Consider the following 24,568-nt stretch of genomic DNA (forward strand, 5'->3'; position numbering starts at 1 on the left):
AATTTAATTATTATGTACTTCTTTATTACATATTTATCTAATTTTTGTATAAATATTTAATTTTTTTTGTAATAGTACCATTTTAATGTATTTTAAAAATTATATAAAGTTTATCAACAATAAGATTGTAGTTAATTTAACATATATATTTTTTATCATAAATATTAGATATAATATTATAATAATAAAATATAGCGTATAATTTTCTTCATATTTATTATCATTTCATCCTACACAACTATCAATCAGAAACATCTTGTTCTTAAAGATATCTAAATTAATTTCTAATGCTTAACCCTAATATTATTATTATTTAAAAGAAACGAAATTATATATAGTTTTTTTTTTATGATTGAAGTTTACAAAAATGATTTATGATTTCTCCAGTCATTTTTCTTTTTGTACCATTAAATTTATTTAATAAAAATAATTACATATTATAAATCTTTAACAATCTATAATTATTTCAAAATAAATAAAATGTACCTTTAAAAATTAATTAAATATTTATACTATTAAAAATATTACTTTAAAATTTTTTAATAAAATGTTATTTTAGATAAATTTTTCTTTGATTTATAGCTTTAACTTAAAAATAATGATAAAAAAGAATATTAAATATTAATGTGTTTGTGCTTTGGTGCGCGCCATAGTATTGTATCATTATATTAATTTTATTTATTGTATTTAAAAAAAAAATATTATTTTTTTATCCACACACATCAAAATTAAGTGTTATGAAATAATGATATATTGTTTTTTTTATTATATATTAACAACGCCATTGTATATTGGTTCTTTTTTTATTTATATTAATTGTTTATTATTTAATATTTTTATTTAAAAAAAAATTTTTTTTTTTTTTTGAAAAGACATTTAATTTAAATAAATAGTACAATTTATTTCTCATTGAGTATTAAGTTACTTTAGATTTACTAAAATATGTATATAATATTATTTTAACTCAGAAACACCTGTTTTGAAAATATAAATGAAGGATTATTATAATGTTTTGTTTTCCCTTAATTTTTTTTTTCAATTAAAAATGTATATAACTATGATAATAATAATTATATATATATATATTTATTTATATTTAAAAAGACCATGTTAATAATAGATATATGTAACATAATACATATAAATTTAAATAATAATCCATTCTTTATTTTTAAGCTTTATTAATAAATATAACGATCATATTTTTCTTACTAAATATCTTTTAAGGATGCTATCAAAAAATTAATTTTAAAAAATTTTTTCCATCTGCTTGTAAGGATGCTCCAAAACTTTACAAATTATCCACTTTTTATAGGGATGTCTTTATAATGATATTAGAAATGTAAAAATTAAAATAAAGCGTGTTTGGCAAGCTTTTTATTTGCATTTATAAAATTCTCTTTATTAAATAAACTTTTATATATCTAACTAAATTAACATTTCAGATATATCCAGATTTCAACTGGCTATTTTTTAATACATTTTCAACTATCTAAAAAGTTACTAAAACTTTAATACCTAAAAATACCATTTACATCAGATAAATTTTATTTTATTTTAACAAAAAGTAAGTTTACTAAATAGTAAATATTATTATTATTTATAGATTCTTTTTAAATTTATTTTATTTCCCTAAAAATAAAAATATGATAAAACCCAAATATAAATATATATATATATATTTATACATATTTAAAATATATATATAAATGATTGTTTATAACTATTTTATTTAAAAAATATCTAAAATATGATTCAAGAGATATTTTACAATAAAAAAAAAAACTTACAAGTAATGTCTCAAGTAGTATCTTTTCTTTTGATCTTACCCTATAATTGTATATTTATTCAAATAAAATAAACATAACATTTATTTTTTTTCCAGAGAAAATAAAATACAACTCTTTATATATATATTTTTTTTTTGCATTTTATTTTTTTGCATCTAGTATTTTTTTTTTTATGCTTTCTCTAAAAACACTTTTTTTTTTTATTATCCTTTAAAAAGTAAAACATCTTATATAAATAAATTTATGCTTTCTCAATTTTTTATGACATAAAAAAATTTTTTTTTTTTATTTACAATAATGTAATAAATAGAAAATATTTTAGTATAAAAATTTTTTTTTTATTTATTTTAGTTGATTATATATATGTTACATATATGATTGTTAATTAGCTCCTATTATTTTTTTTTAACTTGAATTTTTTATTATATTTTAGTTTTTTTTTTTACTTACAATATTTATACATTTATATGAATTTGCATGTAAATATATATGAATTATTTCTTGATATATGCCATTTAAATTTTTTTTATGTTTCACGCCATTTATATATTTCAATGATTGATTATATGGTTTGTTGTTATGGCAAATAGTGTTTTATCGTTTAATTTTATGACTTTTTTGTAAGTACATGAAATGATAGTAAAATAATATTTTTGTTTTAAAAAAATTAATTTTTTTTAATATTATTTTGGAATGTTAACCTATTTTTATCTTATTGTAAATTTTTGCAGTTCTTCTAAATTTCTTCTATTATTACATTTCTTTTTTTCTTTTTTTTTATCGTAAAAAATAGTTTACAATGTTATAAAATAACATATGATTTTGTCAAAATTGATATAGTCACAAAAAAAGCTTTACTGAATAGATTATATGTGGGATGTAATTCACTTAGAATAATAAATTCAGACTTCTGTAAAACAATATTATATTCTATTTTTAACTTTTATAATCTTTTTTTTTCGTTCTCTTATCTTCATTTATACTATTTCTTAACTTTAATTATTTTTTTTATTATATGTAATAAAAGTATAAGTGTAGAATTATGTCACATAGGTTAAAGTAATATTAATATATATAATGATAACCTTAATTGGTATTTAATAATAGATTTATTTATAAAGAAAAATAAGTAAGTAAAGTAACAATTATCCATATATTACATTCTTATCTTTATGGATCTTTTGTTATTTAACCACATAATTTTATTCTTTATCATTTAAGTGACATTTTTAAGTTAAAAATATTCCTTTTTTAAATATCAATTTTAATGATTATATTTTTTTTTTGTAAATATTATATTATGTATTAAATTTATTTTATATGATTCCATCTATCATATTTAAGCACCTTATATTGTTACCGTTATAGATTATTAAAAATTAACTTAATCCTAACATTTTTACGTAAGCATGACTTTTTTTTTATCAAGTATTTATTGGTTTTTTTTTTGTTTCTGTAGGCAAAGTTTGTTAACATTTATCAAGTATTATACAAAAATTTTTTTTTTATTACATTAATTTATATTTTAAATGATATATTTTTTTTTATAATAAAAGTCAAAATAGAAGGATTATGAAGAATAAATAGTAATCAATGTTTTATTTGTATAATATAAATTTAAGGCTTCATAAAATTTTATATATATTAACAGTATATTATAAGATGTCATTCATTATATATCATTATTATGTTAAATTATAAAATAGAAAGAATATATCTTTAATTTGAAGCATTTTTTTTTAAGTCTCATTTAATCTTCTTTTAACTAATAATGGATTCTGCACTTTGTATGTCAATGCAAATTTAGAGGTAATATATCATTATTACCAGGATTATTGTTTTGTAAAAATTATGTAAAAACCTTTTTCCCAACCCATTTTTCTTTACTTTATTAATTTTATATCATTTTTATATTTCCTCACTATTCATTTTATCCATTAAATATATATATATATTAAGTTATATTATAGGATAATTAATATTTTTATTTTATCATCTTTAATAAAATAATCTTAATCGTCTTGTAACATTATTTTTATCTTGAATCCATATCATCTATATTTTATATGTATTCTTTTAATCATTAACTAATTTTTTTTTTATTTTTAAAATGATTAAATATATTTAATAAAATTTATTCTTTTCAATATTTTATATATCAATTTACCATAAATAAACTTAAGAAGTGTTTTTTTTTCTTTCAAATACTATTATACAAATTGATATAGTAAAGATTTCCTAATAATAAGTGAATAATGCAATATTTAAAAATATATATATATATATTAAATATATATATGTGTGTATTGAAAGATAATGATTTTCAGATTTACTTGAAAGAAGTATATTGATATACACATTATTTTAGTTATATTATCAGTATTATATTCAATGATTCACTGTACAAATGTTTCTAATTTTTATTCATTTCTAAACATTTTTGATAATATCACCTTTTTATGGTATTACATGTATAATAAATAAAAAGGTTTTTAATTTCAAAAAAAAAAAAAATTTTTTTATATTTGTTTGTATTTCTTTCATAATATATGCATATATTAAGAGGAGATTATATTGTTAGATTAATATAAATAAGTATTAATGAAACAATGTAATACTGATAAAATATATTATAGTATAAATATTTTAAATAAATCTAACTCTGTTACAAACAAATATTTAATTTATTCAATTTTATATCAAAATATACATAAAGTATTAGCCTTTTTTTTATATTTATAATCAAAAAATATAACTAATATAAATTCTTTTTTTTTTTCTACCATTTTTATATTTTTAATAAGACCAAAGATCTTTTTAGTTAATTCTTAAGTGGAAGATTATTTACAATAGGTTGAGTAATGTTTCTTCCCAACAACTAATTGTTAAGTGAGCTTTTTTATTTATTTATTTTTTTTTTTTTAAAAATTTATTACAATTTTTTCCCTTATTTTGTGCCAATTTTTTTTGATGTTGAAATAATTGTTAAAAATAAATACGATTCAATGCCTTTATTCATTTCCTTTTCGGAAACATTAAATCAATGTGTAGGAAAAGCCATCTCTCTCTTTACTAATGAAATACATTGAGGTTGATTAAGCATAGATTTTATTATTACATAGTTGGTTATCTTTGATACCAATATTATGTTGGCATTAGAGAATTGTCTTGATGCCTGCCTGCCCAAGGTCCATCTAATATATTTTATACATATTTTATCTGAAGTACATATACTAGTTATCTTTAACATATTAGAATTTTACTTTATATTGGTGCTCTATCAACTTTATCTTCAAGTTTTACATAAGATTATTGAGGTGTAGTAAGAAATTTTAGATGTAACAATTTTTGTTAGGCACCTTTTTAGACTTAGTTATTACTCTATTTTACAAGAACAATAATGATAATGTCTATGGTTTTATTTAAGATAATTTTTAATATTATATATATATATATAATTTTTTTTTTAATGTCAATTGTCCATAAAATACATTTATACATAAATGGCACAACATCAATTATCTACTTTTTTCTTTTAACATCCTACTAATTTTTTTTACTGATAAATCAAAAATAAAAAATATAATTGTTTTATTTATCATATTTTATTTTTTTTATTTTTGATAATACTCTTCCTACGGGGAAGTGACAAAATGTAATTTTTTTAACATCTCAATCAGATTTTTTTTTTTTTAAATGGCTTAAAATATTTACCTCTATTTTTTGATTACTACAAAAATATAAAAAAGTTTTTTTTAAATAAAATTAAAATTACAAATTTTATATTTTATTTTTTTTTAATTTATCAAAATATTTTTGTTTGTCATTCTTTTTTAATCTCCCTCCTAATTTTATATTATTAGATACAAAAATTCATGCATTTTAGAAAAATAAAAGCATTGACTCAATAAGGTACATATTTATATATTCTATTTTTATATTTTAAATTTGTAAAAACAATTGATTTTTATATTTATAATATAAGTGTATTACAAGAGACATAAATATATGGTGTTATATTGATACAGGTGTGGATGGTAGAAATAAAAATTTATATATATTTTAGTTTTTAATGATTTTTATTTCATTAAATATATATACCCAAAATTATTAAAGATACATGTTTTATTGGGATTTTGTTTTTTATTTAATTTAATTTTTTTTTTCTCAAAAATTAAAATTTATTAGTCAATGATTTTATATATTAAAGGGAGAAAATATTTTTATTTTTATCTTTTTTTAACATTATATATGTATTTTAATTTTCTCTCTCTTTTTTCCAATTTTTAAATATAAATGTAAAGGAGAATAGAGTAAATTAAAATAAAATGTGGATAGAAATTGTAACTATGAAATTCTTCAATGTATCTGAGAAGTCTATCATTAATATATATATATATACATATATTTTTGTCTCTTTATGGATTGTAAAGAAATTAATGGCAAAATCAGAAAAAGAATATAACATACATAGTTATGTTATTTAGAAAATGAGTTTATTGAAAATTCTAATATCGCTATTTTGTTGCCTCCAATTCTCTAAATATTATCGCCAAACCATTCTTATTCATCGATATGAGTAAATTTTTATTCACCACCTCAATGCCTTCTAACATCGCTAAACCCCAACATATTTAGCAGGGAATAAAAATGTATAATATAACTGAGACAGTAATGAGAATGCGCTTTTTCTTGTATTCTATGCTTAATTTTCTAGGCTTATCTCAATGACTGAAGAAATAATCGTAGTTTTTTTTTTTTTTCTCCAAGTCATCATTTCATAACCAGTCAACCATACGACAACAACCAACGCAACCGTCTATATCTTTAGCCCTCCTTACTACAGGAGATAGTCGACTTTGGCTGCCCTATAATACTTTAAATATGTATTTCGTTCACTATATATATTATATATACATTTTTCCCAATTACATATATATTTTAGAATTTTATACATTGTACATATACATACTTATATGTATGTATGTATTTTTCTTGTCAACACGCACAAACTCTTAAGAATGTTTTTTTTTTTTTAAATAAAGTCCTATCAGTACACCTTATAAAAATGTTTTTTCATACAATTTTTTCCCTTAATGATAATTAAAAGTAATAGTTTTTATTTATATTTTATATCACCAATAATTTGTTTTTATTATCTTTTTTTTGGAAAGTAATATTTTATATAATAATAATATAACAATTCTTTTTAAAATAATATATATTTACTTCCTATTGAAAAAAGTTTAAATGACTTAAGAAAGTATTTAATAAATATGTCTGTCATTTAAAACCATTTGTCTAGGAAGAATATTTTAAAATATTATACAGTATAATTATAATTCAACTTAATAATATTTATTATAATTATTTTGTTATAGAGATACTTTTAAAAAGTTAATATTTACAAAATTGATTTTTTTATGGTTAAAGGTTTTTATTTTAGCCTTTATATATATATATATATAACATCCGTTTTGACGGATTTTTTTTTTTCTAATGATTATATTTTTTAAAAAAATATAATCAGTTTATTTACATTTTATATATATATATATATTTTTTTAATAATTGGTTATTTAAAATTTTATGCATGTAAAGTTAAACTTCTTTTATACATTTTAAAAATATTGGTTACTTAGAGATTTATTTCTATGTAATACTATTATTTATATTCCTTTTACATACATTTTATTTTCAATTCTAGAGGTGAACGTTGCACCAATTGATTCCGTCTTATGATGACATATTTGATTACAAATTTATTTTAATGAAAGAATTATTCAGAAAATTTTTTATATTACATCATTCTAATATTTTTGATGTAAAACAATAACAATTATCAATGTTTTCTTCGTATTCTAACATATTTTTACAAATATTAGTAGTCTTAAAAATATTATTTTCTTAGGGTTATTTAGTTTCTTGTCTGTCAATACGATTAACTGAAAGGAAGCTTTTTAACGGGGACCTCTGACTTCATTTACCCAAATCCATTGAGACTTTTTCGTTTTAATTTACTTTATAGCATTTTTCTTTCAGTTACTGTCATAAATTTTACTATTATACAATTTTTCAAATATTTTCGCTGTTCTGTCTTTATAAATATATATGCATATATTTTAAAATATACATTCTTTCCTATCCATACAAGTAATTATTATATATATATAAAATATTTTAGTATATCTTCAAAATGGCTGATCAACTTACTGAAGAACAAATTGCTGGTATGTTATATAATATAATTAAATTTTGTATAATATATAATTCTTTTTTTTTTTTAGAGTTCAAAGAGGCCTTCTCGCTTTTTGACAAAGATGGTGATGGTACCATTACAACAAAAGAATTAGGAACTGTTATGAGATCTCTGGGACAAAATCCTACAGAAGCTGAACTCCAAGATATGATTAATGAAGTTGATGCTGATGGTATATTTAAATTTATCATTTAAATAATAAAAAAAATTGTTATTATTTTTTTAGGAAACGGAACTATTGACTTTCCAGAATTTTTAACTATGATGGCCAGGAAAATGAAAGATACTGATAGTGAAGAAGAAATCCGAGAAGCTTTCAGAGTAAGGATATTTTATTTCATTAATTGATGTGTAATGTATCTTTTTATTTTTTTATTATAGGTATTCGATAAAGATGGCAATGGTTTTATTTCTGCTGCTGAACTTCGTCACGTTATGACAAATTTGGGAGAGAAGCTTACTGATGAGGAAGTTGATGAAATGATCAGAGAAGCTGATATTGATGGAGACGGACAAGTAAATTACGAGGGTATGTATTATATTTTTTAAATAATAATTAATTAATTAATTTTGTTTTTTTTTTTAGAATTCGTCACAATGATGACAACAAAATAAATATCGCGTGGTGGACATTTTCTTTTGTCAATTGTTCCCGTTTTGAATAACTTTACACCTTTCCGAAAATTATCTCAAAGAACCCTGTCCCCCCTTCAAAAAAAATACTGTCTGTCTGATGTGACCCTGTTCTTTAAGCTTCTCACCGTTTTCATGATAATATTTATATATGATGTATACGTATTTTATATGCTAATTTAATTATGAGATTTATGAAGAATTTGTGATTTTTTTATCTCTACAATTTCCTGAAAAAAAAATTTTTTTTATATCTTGTGGAAAGCCTGTTTTATGTGTGTATGTCTTCAATTAACTCAACTTTGATTTTATTTTTCGAATCAACAAATTATGAAAAGAAAGTATAACGGCATTATAAACATCATCATAATATTTAATGATAAGTTAACAAAATATATTTGTTAATGTCTTTATATATTTGATACATTTCTTACTTAGTGCTCTTTTACTAGTATTACTTGATATAATAATTGCTCTAATGAAAAAGGATGTTGCTATAAGTATTATCATTATATCATGTCTGAAGCAATATCATTTAATACATCAGTTTATCTTATTATCTGCTTCTATTAAAATTCTATATAAAATGAATTTATAAATTTCATTTTAAACAAAATTCATAATCTAGATTAGATTTTTATGCTTAAATTGTTTTTAATAAATTTATAAAAAAATTGATAGATATATTATGAAAATGAATTATGGTCTTTTGTGTTAATGGGGTTTTTTCTATTTCTCAGCAAGAATTGCTTTTCAAGAATAATTGATTTGGTAGTACATTTTAGAAACTAATAAATATTTAATGTAGTAAAGGTTCATTAAATAATCATTCTCATTTTAAAAAGTTTTTTTTAATAGATTTTTACTTAGCATTAATGGATATACCTTTAACAGTAATAAATAAATAATTTTAAGAAGTGATATTATTTTATGCCAATAAATGAATGTGGAAATTAATCAAAAATAAAAAGGTAATGAAAGTAGTAAAATTTAATAGTCAAAATGTTTTATTTATTATTTTTAAAAACACTTTTTAATAATGTTATTAACAAAATATTATCGTTAAAAGGATTTAAATTTTTTTACAATAACTGAAAAACTATAAACATGATTCTGTTAACTCTACTCCATATACTGGTGGTGTCAAACCACTTTTTACAGTAACTTTTGAGTTACAATTGACACTAATTGCAGGATAGTATAACCCTTTAGGCATATTTTTAAATGCAAATGTATCATTTTCAAACATTAATGGTTTTCTATTTACAATAAATGATAAAGTACCTTTATCACAATTAAGTAGTACTCCAATTATACTTCCTTTTCCAATTCCACCCGCAATTCTACCGTGATGTTTATCATTATGAAGATACCAACTTCTTTCATTATCAATATACATAGACCAACTAAATAAATCACGTCCCAACATAGCATTCCTATTTGTATTATAAAAACCAACCCCAACAACAACATCAGCATTTATTGAAAGATTATCAATTATAATTTCCCAATAATGAATACCTTTTGAAAAATAAACACTTCCTAAAACTACATTATAATCCAAAGTACTTCCTGTTACTGTCATTTGATTTTTTGACAAAATAATTTCTTGTTGATTTTCATTTTTTTCTAAATTAAACCAGGGAACTGGAGCTGTTTGAAGTGTTATATGTTCTGATGGATTACCAACACCACAACAATTAAATGCTTTAACACGAGCCTGATAATATGTATTAAAATGTAAACCATATATAGAACAACAATTTTCTGGACCACGATAAACTTCTCTAAATTTTTCTTTTTTATCATTATCAATTAATGCTATCTCAAGAATATATCCATCAATAGATATACTATGATCTTTTAATCCCCAAACAATTGTAAAAGAATTATTTTCTGCTGAACATTCATTTGGTATAAATTCTGGTTGATTAGGTACTAAAAAAAATATTAAAAGATTAATTTTATATATTATATATTATTTTTTTATAAATATATATATAAAGAACAAAATCACGATTATTATAATTACTGTCACTTTAATGTAGGACAAAATTTTATACCTAAGATAATAGATAAAATAAAGGTACAACAAAAAAAAAATAAAATAAAAGAGTAAATATATATAACTAATACTATAAATATATATACTATAATAAAGATGTACCTTGTCGAGATGATATAAAATAATCTGCTTCATTTATATCAATTTTATTAATATGTACTAAATTATATATTATTATGTTATTTAAAAATTTGATTCTTTAAAATAGACATATCTTAACATACCTTTTTTTTGGGCAAAATTAAGATTATTTATTGAATGTTCTACTTGTAAGGTATTTAAATTTAATACAATTTCTGGATCAAATTCTAATTTACTTTTCATATCTTTATCCCATAAAAAGTCATGATTTGCAGTTCTATTAGATATTGGTTGTGAAATTTCCATAAATGATAATGAATCATTTTCTTTTAATATTTCAATACAGTATTGTATTAAAGCAGTTGTCTTTGTTAAATGTTGTGAACATTTTGTGATTTGATCTTTTAAACGTGCACGCTAAAATGAATTAATAAATATTTAAAATAAAAAAAAAAATTGATATTTTATTTAGTGAAAAGATTTTTTTTTAAAAAAAAAAATTAATCTTTATAAATTTATTTTATATTTGAATGTCAACTAAAATAATACTTACAATAGATTTTCGCTCCTTTTCAACAATTTGAAATAAATTAAGTTTCTTTTCTTCAAGTTTATTAATAATATCATTCATTTGTTTTTCAATTTTCTTTTTAACCTCATCACTACATTGATTAACATATTCATGATGTTGTTTTAATTTTCCAATATCTTCTGTTGCTATTTTTGCTTTTTCTGATAGTGAAGTTAAAATTTTTGACAATTCACCCTACAAAAAAGATGAAAAAGTTATAAAAAGAGTTAATTTATTTTTCAAATATTCTTTAATTTAATATATATATATATATATCCATAAATTATTTTTCAAGTTACATAATATGACAAAAATGATTAAATGATATATAGCATGTGTTTTGTAATATCTTTTTTATAATTTAAATGAAGATATTATTAGTTAGATAGTAAAATTATTTATGAGGAAATGTATTTAATTGTCAGCATGAAGTTTATCTTTTTTTACGTGCCTAATTAAATTTTTATAAAATGAAAAGGAAACACGCAACTGGAAGTCCAAGGACTTAAAATTCCACTTTTATATATTAATTAATAGATATTTTAGTATAACAATAATAACATTAGTTAATGACATTGAAAATAATAAGATTCATTAGATTACAAAGTTGCGCAATCTTGATAACAGAGCGCTAAACTATTAGCCTTAATTACACCTTATTGAGTTTGATCAATCAAAGTTCCGAGAGAGAGATATTTATATAAAGAGTGAAAAGACTGTTAATTGAAATAGTTAATTAAGCATTAAAAGACAAAATGTTGACTTTGATGAATCTTTATAAACATATGTATTAATTTATTTATATGTATTATTTTCATTATACAATCATTTACAAAAATGTCATTGTTAGAAAGATATTATTTAATTTACAACTCAGAAAGACTATTTAATGATCATTCATTTTGACAAGATGCCACTATCATGTATAACAAAAAAAAAATTATTTCAATATAACCTTTATTAAAAATAATGATTATATTCTTTAAAAATAACAATAATATAAATTTTTATTGTTATTTAATTCTATAACTAGTAATTGGTAATAAAAAAGTATTTATTTATATTAATGAATAATCAATTTATTGACTCATTCATTTATCCATCTTTAAATATATATATTTTTTTTTTATAAAAATAATAAAAAAAAAATTTCTATTATACATGATATTATAGAATATTAAAAGTTAAATAATAGTCTATTATTGTATTTATTGTATAAAAATCAAAATTTATGACATCCAAGATTAATTTATAATTTTTTTTTTGTTAATATATATAATAATTTTTAATAGATATAAATTTAAAAAAAAAAAACTTTTATTTATTATAAGAGATGTAATTTGACAACTAAAATCCTGGGTAGTATATCATAAAAGATTGTAGATTTTTGATGAAATATGATTCATAATTATAATATAAAAAAAACCGCTTTTGTACAGTTCTGGCACTTCATTTATCTTTATGATAAGTGACAAAGACATCAAATAATGATTTACAATAACTATTATTTTCGGTATATATAATATAATAAAGATATAACAATTTTTTGTTAAAATGTATCTTTAAATCGAGATTATACTCATCATATTGCATCATAAAAAAAAGTTCCCTGACCTTTTTATGATCCACCAAAACTATTATAAAGTTTCTTCTCATATATAATAAAAAGAAATTTACCCATCATTTGTTTTTGAAGACATACATAATATATTTATAACTTTAAAAAGGCATATGGATATATCAAATAGTAATAATAACAAAGTATCATTTTTATTATGAGATGATATGTTAAAAGTTGTTTAATTGTAAGATAATAAAAAAAATAAACAGATGCCAAATACTTTAGAATGATGTTATTTTCCCATGATTATCAAAAGTTAACTATTAAAATTGTTATCATAACTACTTACTTAAAAATACATGAAGATTATTAATTATAGACATAATTATCTTTATCACTTTCCTTCAAATGTCATTATTTACCAATAGTTATAATTTATGTTTAAATTGATAAGAGCAATTAAATTTTGAAGTTAACGTACTTTTCCTAATTATTTATACTTTATATTTCACAAAAATAATAAATGATACTTCAATATCATGCAACATATGTAAATTGAAATTGTAATTTATGGTCCTGTCTCCGGTAGTCAATTATTATAAAATATTATTTATATATATATATATATAAAGATCCATCTATATAAGGATAAAACTATAAAATATATATTTTAAAAATAAAGAAAAGACAGTCCCCTATTTAGTAAATAAATTTTTCCTTCAACATTTACAACTAAACTATTTTATAATATAATATATATATATATACAAAGTAAAATAATAAAAAAAGCTTAGTAAAGTTTTTATAAATATTACAACTAAATACATCAAATATCAAAAAGAATATGATTAATTGTGTTGTATGTATATATATATATATTAAAATTACATTTGAAGAATTACCTAATTAATTATTATAAAAAGATTTATCAAATTTTTAAATTTTTTTATATAAATTAAATCAACCCAATTTACTAGTTAATTTAAAAAATATTTACTATTCAAATTTAATAAATATATAATTTCCAGCTGAGTGATAATTTTCTGGTAAAAAAAAAAAGTTATAAAAAGGATAATTATAGGGAAAAAAATTGGCAAATTAATAAAGAATGTCCTTTAAAAGTATTATAAAAAGTGTATTTTTTTATATTATTAACCATGTGTTGACAGAAGTGTAAATAATAATCAAGGATACAAAAGAAGTTAATTAGTATTATATATATATATAATTTTCTTTTCTTTTTTTTTATTATTAGATAAAAAAAAATTATTTTTATTAAAATTTTTCTTATACTATAAATTGTTAGGAAAAAAAAAATTGATTATCTTAATGTATTTTTGTATGTTAATGATAAGTAATAAGTTAAATACATCATACTCATTAATACTCAATCATACATCTTTTGTTTTATTAACCTATAATATTGTTTATTCATGTGGTCCCATAAAAATCATTCAAGTATATAATGAAAGAACCCATTTAAATCTAATTTCTAATTCCTCATAGGAATAAATATAAATTTAGTTAAAGAAAATTATTAAAAACTCTTCTATAAAGGTTTCATTTTCTTATTCCATAAAAATATATTAAGTATTATTATAGGAAAATTTATTATCACAAAGTGCCAATAATTATTTCTATCATATTGTTAAAAACTATTTTCAAGGGAAATCAACAGAAGTTAATAGAAAATCAGTAATGTTGATGGATTCTATTGTAATAATGTAATTAAAACAAATCAACATTGTCATTGTTTTATATCTCATAATAATCTTTTATTATTTATTATAATTAAAATAATATATATATTAATTTATAAAATAAATGCCATTTTATTTAGTAAAAACTAGAATGTTCTAATTTGATAACTATATATATAAAATAAAATTAAAAACTAAAATTTTCTGTTCCCTTGTTAGAATAAAACCAATTATTTTTAAATAAAACTTTTCGGCAAAAATTAAAATTTAAAGGATGAGTAAAAGATAAATTAATTAAACTATGGTGGTTAAGTAAAGAGAACTTGCGACAGGATGTAAAACATATTCTATATTATGTTGTACACATTAAATCATTAATTTAACCAGACCAATTTGTCCAAAGGATTGATTTATCATTTATACATTTTTATAGTTTCCTTTCAGATATAAGCTTTAATATATCAAAAAATCTATATAATACTCATTTTGATTTATATCTCTTTTAATGATAAATTTTCTAGTAATTGACATATAAAATTTGTCACTAAAAAGATATATTTTATCTTATATTTGATAAAATTATTATCTCTCATCATATAAATAACTTTTTAATAATATTAAAATATATAAAAAGGTGCCAACATGATTGTTAATTATTTATAATAAAAGTAAAATTAAAAGTTGTCATAATTTGATAATGATATTGACAGTCGGCTTCAAAAGAGGGATAATAAAAAGAAATTGTAATTAAACACTTTATTACAATATAAAAAGAAAATCCATATGTTTTTAAAGAGGTAATAATGTCACTAGTACATATTAAATGTAATAAAATGGAATTTAATAAAGATTGCGGAATAGAAAAAAAAAATAAAAAAGTGAATTAAAAGGAAATGTTAATGATTAAGAGTATAATATGATTTTATCATATATTATGTTAATTAATATTAATATCAAACTAACCTTTTGAGATTTAACTATTGTAGAGAGAGACTGTACTTCATGAGATGAATGTTTTGAGTCATTTAGGCATTGGCAACAAATAGGAACTTTACAACTTGTGCAATACATTGTTAATGTTTCTTGAGTATGAGATTCACAATGAATAAGTGATTGAAGAATGTTATTATTATTATTATTATTTAATGTTTCAGATCTTTTAATAGCAGGTATTAATGTATGTTTTGTAAGTGGTCCTCTAGATGGATGAAGAAGATTTTGACATGGTGAACAATAATAAATATCACATTGTTCACAATATACCAATGCTTCCATAGGACCATCCTCACATAATTGACAATTTGGAGCTTTCTTAGGAATGTCATTTGATGATAATTGTAAATTTTTTTTTCTTTCAACTAATTTAGCTAAAATTTTATTTGTTGGTGCATTTTTAATACAACTTTCATCAGTAAAAATATTTGTTTTTTGACAAGAATTACATGTGACAATATAACCGGATGATGTAGATGGTGTTAAAATTGAGGGAAATTTTGATGGTGGATTAGAAATGAAACTATTTGGCCTTGATGATTTATTAAATAATCCTACTCCAGAGTCTGTCTCTGAACCAAGAGACAATTTATCCATCAAATCATGATCTGGTTCAGAGGTACAAACAGATGCTGAATCGCTACCTGCTGAGGATGAATTTGAGAAACATGGTGAGACTGCTGATTTAAAATTTGCCTTTAAAGCACATCCTCTACAATAAGAATGTCCACAATTTAATAAAATAGGATCTATAAAATAAGAATGACAGGCAGGACATTTCAATTCTTCATCCATTTTTTATTAGACTTTTTTTTTTCTTTCTTTCCTCTTCTTTTAAAATAGATAATAAAAAAAATAATTTCTTATCTAAGTAAAAAAATAATTTTTTTTAAAAAAATAAAAGTAGATAAAATAAAATTTAGAATATCAATATTGAAGTAATCAGGAAATTGTTAACAGAAATCAATTAACATTAGATTTAATATAAATGTTATTATACCTATAAACAGACTGTTTATTTTGACAGCTTTTTAATTCATAATTAAACAGAAGGGTTGTATTCGGTGAAATAAATCAAATAAGGATAAATCATGGCAGACGTTTTCATAAACTTTAATGTCAACTTTAAAAAGAAGGATAAGTGTGAAGAATCAAGGATTAATAATAAAAAAAAAATACATATGGAGATTAATAGAAGTAAGGACATATCTTTATAAAAACATATAATAAGTATATTTATTTATTTGTAAAAAGTTAAATCTATAATAATATTAATAAACCTATAAAAACATTGATATCTTTTTAAAAACTATTCTTATCAAATTATTGCGTAAATATGTTTTTGAGTAAGTAAAAATCTGGTAGTATTCCATTATATCAATAGATATTAGTTATTATTTATAATATAGAAAATATATACTATCAGTTATGAAAAGATGAAGTTTTTAAAAAGTTAATGACCAATAGTACAATAAATATACTCCATAAGACATAATATTGTCTCTATATTTTTATCCCTATGGTATCAACATCAAAAAATATACTTTTTATTTACGCAATAAATAAATATTTATGAAGGCAAATTTTCAGAAATAAACATTTAACAAAATAAGAAAGGAAATTACTTAAGTATAAATTCTTTAAAAGATAAATGTTTATTAGCTTTAGGTTATATATTACCATAACTGTTAAGATAATAGATATAATAAATAGGATAGTTAAACAAGATTGAAAAGTGTTTTTATTTTTACAATTTTAAAAACATTAAAAGAATATTTTAAGATTATTTCAAGTTAAAGAAAATATTAATAAAAATTAAATATTATACTATTTTAAACATATGAAAATATTGTAGTATGGTGAAAAATAATTTTTATTATATATTTATAACACCTTATTTTATGAGGAGTTATAAATAATAAAGGTAATTATAATTATAAAAAATTATATTTAAAAATTTTTATATTTATTAATATTATATTATATATTTTAATGTAATATTAATAATAGAAACAAAATTTTTTTTTTATTATTATTATACTAATAATTTTTGTTGGCGGTATTTAGATAAAAATAATTGCGTTAAAAAAATTGGCATTTACTTGACAGCTATTTAAATGGTCAGGTCATAGATTGACAATATGATAAAAATAGGTGTAAGTTAAGAAAATAAGAAGATTTATCATATAAAAATGTGTGAATACAAAAAGGCAAAATCTTTTGGTGACATATGAGAATGACAAGTAAGGAAATAGTTAATTGAAGAAGATAGGAGGGGGTGTGACAAAAAAAGATGGCCAGTTGAATTGTGTTTCAATGAACTGTGTTCCTTACATATCTATTAACTAAACTTGATATAAAACTTCAGTTAAATCAAAACACGCCCTCTCTCTATAATAAAAAGGTAATCATTGTTATTTTGTGATTGAGAGGAAGTAATCTGATAATCAAGATATTATACTATTTATGATAAAGATATATTATACTCCTGTTTACCCATATAAATGTCGGGTATATATATATAATTTTTTTTTGTTCAAATTAACTTATAAAATTATTTTGATTACTTTGTAATATAAAGACAAATACAGTTTGTTATAAATGCTTTAAGTAAAATATAAACTATAACTAACGTTCAAAGATTTTTCTTTTTATGTAATATTTTCGTGATATCTCTCGAATTTGTAATACATGTTTAATGAGATAAGAGATAAATAATGTGATAAATTGAAACTAAAATTGACTAATAATTAAAATTATGTAAAGTAGTAGTTTTAAATTTCAAGTAACTTAAATATAATAAGAAATGTTCATGGATAAAGTTTCAACAAATACTAATAAAAAATAGAAATTTTAAATAATTGAAAAGTATTTAATTCTCCATAAATATATAATAACATTAAAAAAAAAGAGAGAGACTGTTTTGTTAAGTGGTAAAGTAAACAGTATCTTAAAATGTATATGTATTTGACATAGAGATGTAATAAAATTTAGAAAAAAAAGCACATAAAAATTATATATATATTAGATATAAAAATTATGGCATTTTTTTTAATATATATAATTTGAATGTCTACATCAAATAATTATTTTAAAAATGTTTTGTTATCACCAATTAAATATTTTATAAATAACAATTACATTTTCATTAAAAAGTGTTATGTTTTAAGATAATATTTTAATTTTTGATTACATATAATTGAATAATAAAACTTTTATTAATCTAGTAATTATATAAGTGTCTATTTTAATAAGCTTGATCATAATAATAGTAAGATATAATTTTATATGATAAAATAATAAAAAGTATGATTTCTTTATATCCAAAGTAAAAGAATAGGATAGATGATTATATTCATAATTATACATATCTAATGTACATCCGATTAGTAGTAGATTATTGATAATGCAATATGTGAGTTTAAAGTAAATCAAACTGGAATGATCATTAGGAGCAATTTTTAACTCAGGTATAATGAAAAACAAGATAAATTGATAAGAAAACTGATAATTTTTTATTTTATAAAGAGGATGATGGAATTTTACAATAAATTTAAGAAAATAAGATAATGATGAATTAAAGAAAAACAATGAAAATTAGTAGTCATTTATCATGTAAAAATAGTAGACAACTGATAAATGATAGTAATAGTAAATTTTTATTAAATTAGATAACTTTTTTTACCTATATAATAACAATTTAATATTATAATAATAAATAAATATAAAAGAATAAAATTTATTTTCTCTTAACATTCCAATATTTATATTTTTTTTATAATAAATTCAATTAATCATCTAACATCATTTCTTCATCTTCCACTTCTAACATTATGCTTGAGTACTGTCCTATAATAATATAATAATATAAATATAATGGGTTTTAAAAAAAAATTTTTTTTAATAGTATTGAAGGTCAATTCAATTCCATAAAAATAATTTTAATATATATATATATATAAATCAACTTACCTGGCTTAATTTCAAAACCTGAAGCTACGATACAATTCGTTAATTCCACATCATTTCCAATAATTACATTACGACATATGATTGAGTTATTTATTTTAACACTGAAAATAATAATTAGATTGTTATAACAAATTAATTCATAAATTTAAATCCGATTAGGAGAATCATATTTCATGTTATTATATAATCTTAATCACTACTTACCCTCGACCAATTTTGACATTTTCCATTATAACAGAACTAGTAATTTTTGTGTTTCCTTGAATTTCTGTGGCACTATCAATTACTGAATTACAAACAACTGCCATCTTATAATCATTTTGTTCTGGTTTAGGACCAAAAAATTTTACTGATTCAGCAAGACGAGAATTTGTAATTGAGGAATGACTATGTTGAACAGATGCTTTTTTATGATCATTTTCAGGAGTTTGAAAATGAATAAGATATGGAATAATCTAGAGATTAATAAGTTTAAAATTAACAGAATGTTTATCTTTAAACTTACTTGTATATTTATATCAAAATATGATGCTACAGTATTACATCTTCTAGAAAAATGATATGCTTCAGGATTTGCAACATATGCATAACATTTTATCAAATCATCATCATCTTTTTCATTAAAATCTTCAATTTTATCACTATCATTAAAACGTAAACTTAATTCTTTAATTTCTTCTCTAAAAGCATTTTTTTTTGAATTAGCAAAATAATCAATACTTTCTTGTGATAAATTATGATATTGTTGTTCTAATAACATAGGTACAAAATCACCTTTTATTGTAGAAATGTCAAGTTTTTTAATAGCTAAATCAAGTAAACATTTTCTTATAACATAAACATGAGCATCCTGATATTTTGATGTAAATGAGATATTTTTAAATTTATTAAAAGCAAAATTATCAATAGAAAAATCTTCAAAATCTTCTTCTGATATTATTGTTACTAAACGACTATCATCTATATTAATACCAATAAAATCTCTATATTTTGGTTGTTTAATACTACTTCCAGGGGTAGTTGTTGGGTTGATGTATGGCGTTAATAAAGCGCAAAATGATGCTTCATTAGCACGGTATGATTTTAAAAGTGGTTCTAAAGAGGCATCTGATATAAAATCACTTGATACCACAATAACATCTCTATTTATTTTTGCTTCAATTTCTCTTAATGCATCAAATGTTCCCATATCATTTTTAGATGATTCAATTGTTGCCACTTCAATATTCATTTGAACGGGAAAATTAGGAAATAAAACTCTATCTTTCATTATCATTTTAATATCATGCTCCATTTTTGTATCAACAATAAGTATAACATCTAACAATTATATTTATTATTAATAGATAAATATTAAGATACCTGTTACATAATTTTTTGACAAAAAATTTAAAGGATACCAAAACATTGGTATATTTGCTATTGGTAATAATGCTTTAGAAAAGTGTGTTGTCAGGTTTGTCATACGACTTCCAATTCCTGCTGCTAAGACAATTCCTTGAAATTCTGATGGCATTTTTTTTTTAATTTGTCTTTTAATTTTCTCAAATATTTTTTCTAAAAATGAAATAAAAATATGTTAATATTTTTTGATAAATCAAAAAATAAAATATACATTATTCCAATCATTTTTCTACATTCCTTTTAAAATGAAACTATTCTTTTTTTTTTAAATGTACAAAAAAAATATATATATATAAAAAAATTATTATTTTATTTTTTTTGAAAAAAAAATGACATTATATTCTTTTAAAATTAATAAAAGATTGAGATAAAGTTATTATAAAAAAAATAAATGTTTAAAACTAATTAGGAACAACACCAAGAAGAAGTGTTAAAATGATTGTACTGATAATAACAACTGGAATAATTAATTCATTTACAGGTATCAAATGTACCAATCTTCCTGTATAAAGTGCAGATTCAATTCTTTGAATCATTGAAGATGATGTTGAATGAAGTTCTGCATTATATGGATGGTAAATTGAAAGATTAAATAATATGGTATTTTTATCTTTTAAAATATTATCATGAGTATTGGCAATTGGTGAAAGTATAAAAATTGCAATTAAAATACATAATAATATTGGTAGTTGAACTTCTAATTTATCTAAACCTTCAATTCCCGCTTGAGAATAATTTCTTGAAATTGATATACTAAATATTGTTATTAAAATTGAATGGAAAATAATAATACTTGTATAACTATCTAAACTTCCATTGACAAATGAAATAAGATCCATCAATTTAGTATGTCTTGATGATAATGATATTATATTTGTTCTAGCATTAATACAATTATTATCAAGTAATTCTTTTGCTTGACTTGAAAAATTTTGACTCTCACCTTGAACTGCTACATAAGTACAAAGGTATAAAGTTAAAAAGAATAATGTTAAAATATTTGCAAATATTATAATAATACAATCAATAAAGAATGTATTTTTATTAAAAAATTTTGATATTTTATAATTAACTTTATTTTCTTCATTTTTTTCATAATTTTGATAGTTAACTATGCATGTAAGAATTGCACATGATATATAAACAATCCATAATAATGCAACTTTTATTAATAAAGGTGTCAATGAAAAATTTATAGTTTTACGATTATGACTATCCATTTTTCTGTATTCTTTAAATTTTTGTATAAAAGTGTAGTAAAAGTTAAATTTTTGTATACCATTAAACATAATGACACCAAGGATTGCATTGATAAATAAAGTATTATAGACAAAACTATGAGCCCAATGAAGGGATAAAATCTTTAAAAAGTTTATTAATATAAATAAAAAACTAGACTTACCTGGTAATTGTGTGTTAATATAATATTGTAAACAAAAAATGCTATAATTGGACCAATAGTAATTAATGTTACAAAATGATTTAATAATGTTGAACGTAAATTATTTCTTTTTGAAGTAAATATTGGTAATCTTAATAATTTAATTAACCAATATATTGGATAATAAATTTCTTTACAATAATATTCATTATCATAAACTTTTGAAGAATTTTCATCAATAAATGATACATCAGATTCCATAATTGATGGTTGGTAACCGTTACTACTTTTCATTAGAAAATCTTAAAAAAAAATTAATAAATATGGATATTAAAATGTAATTATAAAATAGAAAGTAACATTAAAAGGTGTTTCACATAATTATTTTATTTTTCTAGTTTAATATAAAATTAAAAATAATTAAATAACACATGATTTTTTGCAAGTAAAAATGAAATAATTAAGAATACAGGTACTTTATATATATTTACATAAATAAATTTGCAAAAAAAGTTTTTTAAGTTGTGATAACCAAAATGATTAAATTTTAGATTAAATAAAATGTCTGACTGTTTAGCATAATTTATAAGCTATTTTTAAAAATTTTCTAGAAACTTGAGAATATTTAATAAAGCTAAAAGAAAAAAGTAAATATAATTTTAAATTAACAAATAGTTATAGATCAAATAAAAGTTAAAAATTTTAGAAAATAAGATTGTAATAAAAATTTTTGTGCATAAAAATTATGTTATTTTAATCATTGAGAAATTATATATATATATTAAAAGATAACTATTTATTTTATTTTCAAATTCATGAATCATTTTTTGTTTATATCATTTTGAAATGTTATAATTGTTACTATTTCATCCCAAAAGAGTCATTTGTATTTTGATTTCTATGGTAATAAATGTGTCATCAAAATTTTAATAACCCATTAGATAATAAATTATTTAAAAGTCAATTTATAAAATAAACATTTAAAATAACAAAATAAAATTTTATACTTTTTTTAAAAATTTGAGAAAAAAAGATTTTTTTTTAAATACTAATTCTATTATTTATTAATACTTTTTTAATATTTTAATACATTTTATAAATAATAAGTTTATATTTAATTTCAATGGTAAAAAAGATTTTTTATATAGTATTATTAAATGATTGATATTTAGAGGGATCTTTTTATATATAGAAAAGATTTAGATATATATATTTATAATAATCTTATAAAATATTGATATTGAACAATGATGAGAAATGAAGCAAATAAAGAAAAAAAATTTTACAACTAAAATTTTATATAATTTATTTTAATATTTATACAAAAAAAAAGAAAGAAATGGTATTAATATATTTAATAAACTTTTATTAAACTATTGAAAGATTATTTTTCAGGTTATTTATGTGTCATTAAATATGCAAAAATGTTATAATATTTTCAAGGTTTTTTTTTAATGATAAATTTTATTTTATGTTTGTTATGATAATAAGTTGAATTAATTGTAAAAATTAAATTTTTAATTATTGTTAAATGTTACTTTGGTAATGTAGATTTATGTAATTAATTTTGTTTCTGATCTTATACTAAATTCAATTAACATTTATATTTTTTTAAAAAAAGTATTTTATTTATGTAATATTTTTATATAAAAATTATACGAAAATAATGCTCTCTTTCAATTTAATATTATAATTAAGTAAATAAATCTTGTTTATTAATAGTTATATAATTATTACTTTAAAAAAAAGAAGAGAATTGTGTTTACAGAGAATTTTAAATGATTATACATTTAAATATTATTTTGGTATCTTTTTTTGATTGTTGTCGCTTATTTATATAAAATAACAAATTAAGAATATCTTGTCTTTAAACAGTTTGTCAAAAAAAAAAGAAAATTAAAAAAATTTTATAAGTACACTAAATAACTAATAAGCAAAATTAAGAAAAAAAATATATATATAATTCTTGTAAAAGGATTATCCTTCAAGAATGGTTGATTTACTAAAATTAAACATAAATAATTTTTATCCTAAGTTGATTTAAAATGTTTAAGTAAAGTTCTTTAAAATATTTAATCGTTATATATGTATAATAATTAACTATTACCAAAGCTGATTAAGAGGTATATAGTTTAAATCAGTTTGACAGAATTATATA

General features: G+C 19.8%; 4 protein-coding genes across 4 annotated transcripts; 1 reads left to right on the forward strand and 3 right to left on the reverse strand.

Annotated features, from left to right (window-relative positions):
• Positions 1–7,986: 7,986 nt before the first annotated feature.
• Positions 7,987–8,664, forward strand: SRAE_2000439900 (Calmodulin; the record flags this gene model as incomplete). The annotated part of the gene is made up of 5 exons (XM_024643266.1): positions 7,987–8,020; positions 8,078–8,221; positions 8,276–8,370; positions 8,431–8,578; positions 8,636–8,664. 5 exons carry the CDS (start codon positions 7,987–7,989, stop codon positions 8,662–8,664), a joined length of 450 nt encoding a protein of 149 aa, XP_024508952.1.
• A 1,117-nt stretch (positions 8,665–9,781) lies between these two features.
• On the reverse strand, positions 9,782–16,448 carry SRAE_2000440000 (E3 ubiquitin-protein ligase TRIM9; the record flags this gene model as incomplete). The annotated part of the gene is made up of 4 exons (XM_024643267.1): positions 9,782–10,620; positions 10,972–11,245; positions 11,382–11,594; positions 15,624–16,448. The coding sequence occupies 4 exons, from the start codon at positions 16,446–16,448 to the stop codon at positions 9,782–9,784; spliced, it is 2,151 nt and encodes a 716-aa protein (XP_024508953.1).
• Positions 16,449–19,443: 2,995 nt separating this feature from the next.
• SRAE_2000440100 (Translation initiation factor eIF-2B subunit gamma) lies at positions 19,444–21,141 on the reverse strand (the record flags this gene model as incomplete). The annotated part of the gene is made up of 5 exons (XM_024643268.1): positions 19,444–19,502; positions 19,626–19,726; positions 19,830–20,080; positions 20,131–20,945; positions 20,988–21,141. The coding sequence occupies 5 exons, from the start codon at positions 21,139–21,141 to the stop codon at positions 19,444–19,446; spliced, it is 1,380 nt and encodes a 459-aa protein (XP_024508954.1).
• Positions 21,142–21,430: 289 nt separating this feature from the next.
• On the reverse strand, positions 21,431–22,704 carry SRAE_2000440200 (Protein of unknown function DUF267, Caenorhabditis species family-containing protein; the record flags this gene model as incomplete). The annotated part of the gene is made up of 2 exons (XM_024643269.1): positions 21,431–22,390; positions 22,432–22,704. 2 exons carry the CDS (start codon positions 22,702–22,704, stop codon positions 21,431–21,433), a joined length of 1,233 nt encoding a protein of 410 aa, XP_024508955.1.
• Between the last annotated feature and the right edge of the window lie 1,864 nt (positions 22,705–24,568).

Source organism: Strongyloides ratti, assembly GCF_001040885.1.
Source record: "Strongyloides ratti genome assembly S_ratti_ED321, chromosome : 2".
NCBI classification, from domain to species: Eukaryota; Metazoa; Nematoda; class Chromadorea; order Rhabditida; family Strongyloididae; genus Strongyloides; species Strongyloides ratti.